The following is an 11340-nucleotide window of genomic DNA, read 5'->3' as shown; positions in this document are numbered from 1 at the left end:
TTCCCGGGCTAGAGGTATCTGATGATACCCCTGGTAGGCGTCTAGCATACATATTCTTTCACATCCAGCTGTGGAATCTACCATTTGATTAATCCGGGGTAGAGGATAGTAGTCTTTGGGGCTGGCCCGGTTGAGGTCACGGAAGTCGATACATACTCTCCACTTATTGTTGGGCTTCTTCACCAAAACGACATTGGAGAGCCAGGATGGGAACTGAACCTCCCGAACATGTCCTGCTTTTTTGAGCTGATCTACCTTGGCTCTTATTATTTTATTCTGATCAGCTGAGAAATTTCTTTTCTTTTGTTTCATGGGCCGGGAGTCAGGTAATAGATGCAACTTGTGCTCAGCTACCTCTGGTTTGACCCCAGGAAGTTCTTCAGTAGACCAAGCAAAGACATCCCGATTGCGGATTAAACACTGAATCAGTTCTTCTTTGAGGAAAGGGGGAAGGTCGCTAGCCACCCTGGTCAGACTCACAGGTCTATCAGCATGTAGTTGTATTTCTTCCCAAGGGATGAGTTCCTCAGCTGTAGGAAGAGGCTCCTCTTGAACAACATGAACACCTCCGTCCTGCATCCTTTGATGTTTTCAAGCCTCCACTCGGACCATATCAATATAGCACCGCCGAGAAACCTTCTGTTCTCCTTTAACTTCCCCGACCTGCTCGCCCACAGGAAACTTGATTTTTTGGTGAAAGGTCGAGACGGCAGCCCTAAATTCGTGCAGGGCGGGCCTCCCTAGAATAACATTATAGGAAGAAGGGGAGTCCACTACTATAATTGTGCTCCTCCTTGTGCGCACCAGTGGCTCGGTGCCCAAAGATATTGCCAGCTTAATCTGACCCATAGGCTTCACTTCATTGCCAGTAAACCCATATAGAGATGTAGCCACTGGCTGAAGTTCAACAGCATCAATCTGCATTTCTTCAAATGCGGTCCTGAATAGAATGTTAACCGAGCTCCCGGTATCAACAAAAACCCGAGCCACTCGACTATTGGCAATGATGGCTTTGATGATGAGTGCATCGTCATGAGGCAACTCCAGACCCTCCAGGTCTGCAGGCCCAAAGCTAAGAACAGGGCCAGCAGCTTGCTCCTGACTGCATCCGACAGCATGAACCTCCAATCGCCGAACATGAGACTTACGTGCTCTCCCTGAATCTCCGTCGGTCGGCCCTCCAGAAATCATGTCGATCTCTCTAACAGCTGCGTTACCTCTGTTTTCGACCTCTCGTGATCCTTCCGGCTCTTTTCCCCGGCCAGGCTGATGAGTGCTAGGTCCCGCTAGGTCAGGACGAGATGATCCGGCCTGCCCTGCCATCCTTTGGTCTTCCATCATCTTGATCAACTGCGGCGCTAGCTCAGGCGGGGGCAAACTCATCTCTGCAGCTCGTTTAGAGTCTCGAGCAAATTGAAAACATCTATTAGTATCATGTGTGCGAGATCTATGATAGGTGCAGTACCGATTACTCCCTAGCCCTGGACGGGGGATGTGTACAGCAGCAACTCGAGGAGCAGGTCGAATTTCCGGCCCGAGATGAAAGGCATGCAGGTCTGGCTTCCCGGACTCGCGGTAGGGGTTGAGGGGCGGGTTGAGGCGCTCTCCTTTCCTGCTTGGTAGTGGAAGGAAGTGGTCTTTCGGCCTTCTTTCGAGCTGCTTGCGCTTCTTCCACCTTGATGTAGGAAGCATCTTTTTCCACCATCTCATCAAAATTCCGAGCGGGATTTTTGATGAGATCTCTAAAGAACTCTCCCTCTCCCAATCCATGAGAGAAAGCGCTCATCAGAATCTCCGAAGTGGCAGTAGGGACATCTTGAGCCACTTGATTAAAGCGGTTGATATAACTTCTCAGGGGCTCAGTCGACCCCTGCTTTAGAGCAAAAAGGTAATGATCTGTCTTCTGATATTTCTTACTGCTGGCAAATCGTCGCAAAAAAGTCGTTTTGAAGTCTAGAAAACAGGTGATGGACCCTTGAGGCAACCCATCGAACCACTTTAAAGCTGAACCAGATAAAGTATTCAGGAAAGCTCTGCATTTGACAGCATCGCTATATTGATGCAGCAGGGCTGTGCTTTTGAATTTTCGCAAATGATCTTCTGGATCCTTGCTCCCATCATATTCTCTGATCGATGGAGCTCTATAACCCTTGGGTAGTCTTTCATTTAGAATTCTAGTTGAAAAAGGTACTTTCTCGTCCGGATCTTCGAGAAATGCCTCAGGTATGACGAGGGCCTTTCCTTTCTTCGAATCCCGCGGCTGTGAGCTCTCAGCCACAAATGCTTGAGGCTGCTCCTTCTTGAGGCTTTGTGCTTGGGGCTCTAGCTGATAATATCCTATACCAGGCACGCGATAAGGATGCTGAGGAACTACCTCAAGCTGCTTTCTTTTGGAACCCCAATCTGAAATAGGCAGGGGTTCCTTGGAAGCCTCGGTAGGGGCTTGTCGTGGTCGCGAGACAGTTACCTGTCTCTCCGAGGCTGCCAATCTTTTGGCCTCCTTGAAGAGTTCGTACTCCCCAGTGGTCATAGTAACGTAAATGCGGCCAGACTCCTCCATCGTCACGTTCCGGATCAGGTTGTTGTGTTCCCACAGACGACGCCAAATTTGATCCCTTCCGGAAGCTGAGTCGAATGAAAGCGGGGCTTGTTGTGCTAAAGGTTGACGAAGAGTCGACGAGATGTTGAGTCCGCAAGGTACCCCCTGGACAGGTGCACACGAGCGGTTGTACGAAGGAAAGAAAGGATCAGGATGATGGCACTATTGCTCTGCACACACTCAGACGAGTCACACGGTCGTTAGAGACCAGAAACCAGGGAAAAAGTCCCCGGGTCAGGCCCTCCGACGCTCAAGTCAGGTACTTTTTCCCCAGAAGTCACAGAGAAAGCAAGAAAAAGTAAAAGAATGGTAAGAAATGACGACAGAGCGTACCTGCGTAAGGGACAAAGCATCCCTTTTTATACTGCAACTGAGGCTTCTGGAACCTGGTGAATGTCAGGGAATATCGGGTGTCAGGCTCTGTCTGGCGGTGGTCGACACGTGGCTTTCTCTCATAGGCCGGCGGAGGAACCAAGAGGGGTATGAGCCTTTCACTGTTAGAATATTCCCTGACATGTGATGATTGTTCTCTGACAGGTGGTTACAATTCCTTGCAAGCCTATTTGTCATGTAGTGTCTAGCCTCCTGACCCACCTTCGTTTGTGTCATTCGAAGTATGTACCTCTCGACGATCTACTGATTTCCGACCTGCACAATGGGTCAGCTTCCCAACCTGCATCTGTTTGTTGTTACCCATGGTATGAAGGTCCCGACCTGCACCCTGGGTCGGCTCCCTGACCTGCACGCTGAGTTCGCTCCACGACCTGAATCCGTCTGTTGTTATCCCTGGTATAATCGTCCCGACCTGCACGTATGATCGTCCCGACTTGCACGCTGAGTCGGATCCCTGACCTGTGTCCGTCTATTGTTATCCCTAGTATAATCGTCCCGACCTGCACATATGATCGTCTCGACCTGCATGTTGGGTCGGATCCCTGACCTGTGTCCGCCTATTGTTATCCATGGTATGATCGTCCCAACCTACATGTTGGGTCAGATCCCTGACATGTGTCCGTCTATTGTTATCCATGGTATGATCGTCCCGACCTGCACGTTGGGTCGGATCCCTGACCTGTGTCTGTCTGTTGTTATCCATGGTATGATCGTCCCGACCTGTACGTATGATCGTCCCGACCTATACATTGGGTCGGATCCCTGACCTGTGTCCGTCTGTTGTTATCCATGGTATGATCGTCCCGACCTGCACGTATGATCGTCCCGACCTGCACGTTGGGTCGGATCCCTGACCTGTGTCCATCTGTTGTTATCCATGGTATGATCGTCCCAACCTGCATGTATAATCGTCCCGACCTGCACGTTGAGTCGGATCCCTGACCTGTGTCCGTCTGTTGTTATCCATGGTATGATCGTCCCGACCTGCACATATAATCGTCCCGACCTGCACATATGATCGTCCCGACGTGCACGTTGGGTCGGATCCCTGACCTGTGTCCGTCTGTTGTTATCCATGGTATGATCGTCCCAACCTGCACTTATGATCGTCCCGACCTACACGTTGGGTCGGATCCATGACCCGCCTCCATGACAGCAATCGTATTCGGTATATCCGTCCGATCAATAAGCTGATCCCGAGTCACCCCCGATCCCTGGTTGCACCTGACCCCTGGGACCGGCCCTTCATTGACTTTGTTCCTGGGGGTCGGGTCCCTTTTGAGATAGGATCTGGCCCCGGATACGGCTCAACTTGTGAATACTATCCTTTGACCAGTACCTCAACTGAAGCTTTGACTTTAGCCACGCGTGCCGGAATCTGGACCTCCTTGTAATTCTGACTTTTGACCTCCACGATGGTGTAACTTTTGACTAGCCACGAGGGCTAGAATTCTGACCTCCAAGCTGGCTTAACTTTTGACTAGCCACAAGGGCAAGACTTCTGACCTCCAGGCTGGCATAACTCTTGACCCTTCTATGGCTTTGACTCCGTGCCATATCATCTTACAGACCCCACATCCATGCACCGTATCAACAATATTTAGATTTGCATATGACATTGTCCACAGTCCATATAAAATAAAGGATACTGAGGAATCCGCCTAGCGATGCCTAGTCCTTGCTTAGGCGCTAGGCGCTGACTGGTCTACTGCCCGACTAGCATCTAGCGAATTTTAAAATCTTGATGGAGAGAAATTCTCTTAAATTCTTGTAATAAAGAGACGAATTTCCAAAAGCTCCATGAGCAAAACTTTCTTGTTATGTAGTGTTTAAAAAAAAATGGACACATTAGCAAGTATGATTCATAGAAGGAAATGCCCCTTGCTAAAGAACGACACAATCTTGATAGAGGCAAAAAAAACGTGTTGAAATTTACGAATTTCCAAAGCATACGACGTCCGTTGAGATCTTGCGAATTATATGAAATAGTTGCCTCCTTTTTATTTATTTACCGTCGTTGTCTTTATTTGATCGGTGAAAAAGACATGCAAGTGTTCCGGACACCACATCAGAGAATCCTTGCCGTCCTTTTATTAGCCCGTTTGTAAGACATTATTACCCCGATTTCTTCTATCTGAACCAGGGGAGAGAGAGGTATACCGGAAGCGTCGCTCCCTCTCGCCTCCTCTTGCTATACCTAATTCTTAGACCTTCTCTCTTCCATTTCGCCCGTCGCCCGTCGCCTGATGCCCTAAGCCAAGATCCAGGAACCGTAGACAAATTGAAATTGTACGAACATCGATCTTTCATTCTGAGTGTTAATTTAAAGGTGGTAGCTTTTTCTTTTCATTTTTTTTTTTCTTTCTGGTCGCAGATTATTGATTAGAATTTCGCATTTCAATAGGATCGTCAAATGGTCATGAGTCTCTTTAATCGATCCAGCATTGTTCCAGGGTGCCAGATTATAGCTATAAAATTGGTTCCGAAATAGAATTTGTTTCTAACTTTAAGAATTTTTGAACACGAAGCAGCAAAGAAATCCATGATCAATTAAAGCTCAGATATCTAATCAGTACCCCCATCAAATTAATGAATTGATCCTCTGCCCGAGTGTCGAGGGGATGGAGAGGCCGGCCGAGAACGTGCCGCCGGACCCGAACAGGATCCCTACGTCGGTGTTCGCGAGGACGAAGTCGTCGACGCCCATGGAGTGGAGCGCCGCGTCGAACGAATCGCTGTTCAGCATCCACGTGGTCAGCTTCAAGGGCCACGCGGCGGATGCGCCGGCGTTCTCGATGGACGGCAGCTTTCCGCGACAGTCGGGCGAGTCGTTCGCGTTCCCGATGACGACGACGGAGGCGGCCAACGCGGCGGCGATGAAGGAGGTCATGAGCATCAATGCAGAAGAGAAGGCGCGTAAAGAGGGCGCCGACCGCAGCTTGTCCCACCGCTCCGACGAGTCTTTCGCTTTCCCCGTGTACGCATTTAATTTGTATATCATTCTCCAGTCTCCTCTTCTATCTCGTTTTACGTGGTGGAACTTGAGAATTTGAAGCAAACTTACGCAAAATGATCGAATTGAGAACAGATTGACTGGCGAAAAAACTGGCGTTGGCTCGAAGAAGGTGGAAACTGCAGGAGATGCAGAGAGTGGCGAGCCGCAACCGGAGACCCAAAAGGCCACAGAGCAAAAGGCAAGGTTCTCCTGCTTCTCCTGCTTTCCATCCTGCTGCTAACACAACGCAAAATCCCAACAAATGTAGGTTTGCTTTATCTCATTGCGTAGATTTGCTTTCTAATCTCTCTCTCTATATATATATATATTCATGGACGGATTTGAATTGTGCATTTGTTTCTTTGTTCGCGTTCTAAGAGAGAAGGTTTTCATGTCAGATGTGATTCTCTAGTGCATATGTCAGGAATGAGAAGACGCTGACTGCGATCACAGAATGAACTTGAGAATAATTGTTGCAATGAGGCTACGACATTTTGGGCTTTTGTGGCATCCCAAGCCAATGCACTCATGATTATATTTTTCGGCGAGTTGTTACCTTACGTCTTCTTTTTGGGAATATAATGTATATATATCTATATTCACACACGCATACAGATCTTCTCTAAGTTTGTTCAGGGTTTGTGGTGGTGGAACTTTGGCAAAGGCTGCTGAGTTTGTTTTATCATCTGCCACGATAACGGATGATAACGACGTGATATTTGCCACTTTCGTATTAAATTTTCAGATGGTAATGCGCATGGTCGAATTTCTTTTTTGTTTCCTTTTGTAGCAGTCAAAATAAAACATATGATAGAAATTTCCAACATCTAGCTAATACATCTATCCACGTAATAGCGAATAATACAAAATCTATAACACCCTAGACACACTCCTTTTAAATTCATGCCGTAACCGAACAAACTTATAAACAAAAAAAAAACATTGGGCTAGCAAAGAATGAGATCAGATCCTCTGATCCACTTTTTATGAATCAGAAGATATCCATAATATAATTATGGTCGGATCATGATTGTGATTCGACTTCAATTAGTTATGATCCTTTCTTAGGTTCACCTTCTTATCTAAATTATAATTTGAGTTAGGATGGTGCTTAGAGACCGCCGGAGGAGGCCTAATGTCCACACCAAGTCAAATAAAAAACAAAGCACATCTAAGCCACCAAACCACCTTTATGCGCTTTCTAAAAGATTATTTCCTTTTCAAGCAACGGTTTCTAAATTTTGTTGTCCTAAACTGTATTTGAAATTTCTCTTCATTTCTATCGATCGGTCTTAAATTTCCAAATCAAATTCTACGATCAGTCTAGAGATTTTTTATATATATTTATACAACTCCTATCATCTTAGCCCGGGTAGATTATAACTTCAGGCATCACCACTGGTTCCTTTCATCCTTTAGCATCAGTGGTAACCTAGAGCTTATATCCTTTAGTATCAATTGTTGTGTAATGTAGAAGGTATTCTTCCTGTTAGAAAGTTTTCGCCATTACAGTATCTATTACTATTTCACATGTATATCCTCTTTGTCTTCTACATATTTATACTAGGTGTTGGCTTCTTTATTTTAAAAAAGATAGATCCGCTAACTTAATAACCTCCTAGTACTGACGCCATGAATATGAAAGAAAGTAAATACAGGTATACATATATTAGGTACATAGTAGGGTAAACCTCATATTGTTAATTAACTTTTTTATTTTAAGAAACTGAAATCCATAGTTTTTGCAGTGAGCCTATCATATATAAACTCTCATCTTCTCTATCAATATTTTATATTTTCTATTCAGTGAGCCTTTTGTAAATTTTTCACAATATCACTTATGAACTTAGACATATCGTATTCACTCAAACATAGTATTCATGACTTCTTGACACTATTTTCACCATAGTGAAATTTTTTGAATCTCTAACCTATATGACTATTAGTAAGTTTTGGACAAAATTCTGGCCTTCGATTCTTTAAAATTAGCCCAAATTGGGACCTTTTAATTTGTATTCCTAGGACCCTTATAAGTCAAACCATGTCCTCAAACTTTGGTTACAAACCCTAGATAGGTCCTTGGGAGTTTTTGAAAAGTTTTTAAACTTCTACATTTTTTGGCACGAAGTCATGGTTGAATTTAGGTCTATCGTATTTACTATCTAATACCACTAACGAATTCTTGATACCCAAAGCATTCTGACCATGTGGAAAGTTTCATATTCTGGGACCTATACGACTATGAGTGAGTTTTAGTCCAATCTCATTGATTGCCTTTAGCTCTTTAGAATCAACTCAAGCTAGGTCCAATGTGTTCCTAGCTAGAAGTCAGCTGATTCTTACCATGTCATCTAACCATGGTTACACAACATATATAGGATTATGTGAGTTTCCAAAAAATTAATCAACATTTTGTATTTTTGTCACATAATCATTATTGGACATAAGCCTATTCTATTCACTAAATAGCAACGTCAAATGTGTTCTTGGAGCTCTTCTAAAACAGACCCTGCTGAAACATTCTGTATTAGAGTCTTGTATATCTATCAGTATGTTTTAATCAAAACTCATCGAATTAAGCCATCAAAATTGCAACAAACAAAGACTAGTGTGTTATCACGACCTTAATGATCTTAACTATGTCCTCAAATCTTTGGTTGCACACCCTAAATAGCTAGCTATAAGTTTTTAAAAATTATTTGGCACAAAATTACTATTAGACTTAAGCCTATCATATTCACCATCCAACACTACTAATGTACATGTTCTTTGGCAAAGAACGTTGGCCATATTGAAAGTTTTAGACTTTGGATATTGTACGTACTTCAATAAATTTTAACCAAACTCATTGATGGCCATAAGCTCCTCAAAATCAAAGTCAATGCATTCCTAGGACTTTTTAAAGTGTTATACGCTGAGGATATACTTATCCAGATAATATCCCCTAATAATAATATAGGAAATAATCGATATCAAACAAATTCAAGTTAACACAAACTCCAATGCACTATAAAATCAATAAACACATTGGAGATGATGCACACATGAATGCATGTACAGGAGATCATACTACAACTACCCAAGATAACAATTATATCATTTTAACAAAACTTCATCGATTCGACAAGGAAAAGAAAACATAAACAGCGGCAGCAGAGCAAAAAAATAAAATAACTCGAACAGAAATCCGAACTCGAGTGGGACCGGAGGTCAGGACCTATGAGTGACACAACCATCCTCTATCAATGCGTATGATGCCAATGATATGTCCTGGTCACCCCTACTCTCCAGTCAGCCGTCTCACACACGATGGTGAGACCAAATGGGTAGGGTTGTGACAACCGTGCACTCTGTCGTCACTACTCCTGATGAGTGACCGAGTGGACGGGATGCTGTTAGAGTACACCTATCCTCCTACCCCAAATCATAAGTGGGGGAGCGCAATGCTCTCATCTCCCGGAGACAATCCAGAGGAGGGATCCCTGATGTGCTACCACGCTGCATTACGCTATCCATGAGTGGACCAGCGGAGCACTGACAAAGCACCTGCTGCAACACCCCCTGCCTGAAAAAAACTACTAACCCATGAGTGGTTGTGTGTGCAGATCCATGTAACTGCGATGTGCTCAATAATAATGGAGCCGACTATCACACAACATGCAATCATGCGAGATGGTGCATGACACTAATCATAGAAAATATCCTGAACCTATCCATATATATAATGTGTACCCTAAAATAAATTCACAACAAAAAAAATAGCATTTAGCGACGGAATTAGAGACGGAAGTATAGTTCCGTCTCTAATTAGAGACGGAAGTATAATTCCGTCTCTAATTAGAGACGGAAGTATAATTTCGTCTCTAATTAGAGAATTTTGGCCGTTTTAAATTTGAAAAAAAAATGAATATGTAAATATTAGCGACGGAAATAAAGTATCCGTCTCTAAATAGAGACAGATATTTTGATTCCGTCTCTAATCAGGGATGGAATTACATTAGACAGCGAAGAATTAGCGACGGAACTATAAGTTCCGTCGCTAACTAGCGACGGAATATAAAGTTCCGTCGCTAATGTCGCGATTTAGGGCACAGAACAGAACCCTCGCGTTCCTCTCTGCGCGCGTTGTGTTCTCGTCGGCGATCCCTCGCGGCTTTCATCTCCTCTCCGCAGCGGGTCGTCTCCTTCTCAATTCCCTCTCGGTTAGTTCGCAGCAAGCTACGCCCTCGCCTCCTTCTCCTCTCCTCTGCGCTTCTTCTCTTCTCATCGGTGCCACCTTGGTTTCTCTTCTCACTCGTCTCCTTCTCCTCTCCACAGAACGCATCTCCTCTCCGCAGCAGCTCCTCTCCACAGAACGCATCTCCTCTCTTCTCATCGGTGCCACCTTGCCAGAAGTGTGATCGGCAATCTCCTCATTTGATTTTGCTAGGTTTAGTTTTAAGTCAGTTTCTTTAAGCTAGTTTACTCCTCTGGTAATTTTTATATCTCATTTAATTTGAATGTCTCTCTTTAAGCATGTTTAGAGAATTTTGATTTGGAGAATTGCTTTCTTTGTATGTTGATTGCCAAATGGAGATTTGGAGAACTTTTATGCCTCTTACTAGGTTCTTGTAGTTTTAGGTTAGAATAATTGATTTCTTGTGAAACATACCTACTCATTTAATTTGAATGTCTCTCTTTAAGCATGTTTAGAGAATTTTGATTTGGAGAATTTCTTTCTTTGTATGTTGATTGCCAAATGGAGATTTGGAGAACTTTTATGCCTCTTACTAGGTTCTTACTTGTAGTTTTAGGTTAGAATAATTGATTTCTTGTGAAACATACCTACTCTTAGCATGGACTTTAAGAATTTTGATTTCTTGCTTGTGAAACGGTGGCATGGTTCTTACTTGTGAAACATGCCTCTTACTAGGTTCTTAAAGCCAGTTTCTTTAAGAATTTTGATTTCTTGCCAAATGGACTCTTAGCATGGACTTAGTAGTTAAGGACAACTTCTTAATTATATACTTAATATTTTGTATTCATGGTATGATTTTGGTTGGTCCTCTATTCTATTAATTGCATACTTAGTACCTCTATTCTATTAATTGCATACTTACTAAGTTATTAATCTAGTACCACAATTCCTTCTTTTACTTTTTTTTTGTTGTGCCACCTCTTATGGTCTCACACCTACATATTACAAGTCAGTAAAAACAATGTCCGCCTTTAAAGATACTAACAATGTTTTAGTCTTAGTATAAATTTGAAGTAGTTACTAATTCATATTCTTCACACATTAATTGTTTTTTTTCACCATGGTTGTTTTCAAATGTATTGAAATACTTACAAATGCATATCACAAAAGCATTAC

At 43.5% G+C, this 11340-nt stretch overlaps 1 protein-coding gene across 1 annotated transcript; it reads right to left on the bottom strand.

The window, feature by feature from the left end:
* Positions 1-591: 591 nt before the first annotated feature.
* LOC122044164 lies at positions 592-2560 on the bottom strand. The gene is made up of 2 exons (XM_042604696.1): positions 1752-2560; positions 592-1675 (listed from the first exon to the last, which is right to left on the bottom strand). Exons 1-2 carry the CDS (start codon positions 2558-2560, stop codon positions 592-594), a joined length of 1893 nt encoding a protein of 630 aa, XP_042460630.1.
* Positions 2561-11340: the final 8780 nt, after the last annotated feature.

The sequence above is a fragment of the Zingiber officinale genome, chromosome 2A (genome assembly GCF_018446385.1).
Source record: "Zingiber officinale cultivar Zhangliang chromosome 2A, Zo_v1.1, whole genome shotgun sequence".
NCBI classification, from domain to species: domain Eukaryota; kingdom Viridiplantae; phylum Streptophyta; class Magnoliopsida; order Zingiberales; family Zingiberaceae; genus Zingiber; species Zingiber officinale.
Note: the sequence above shows the minus strand (reverse complement) of the source record. Positions and strands in the feature narration are given on the sequence as shown.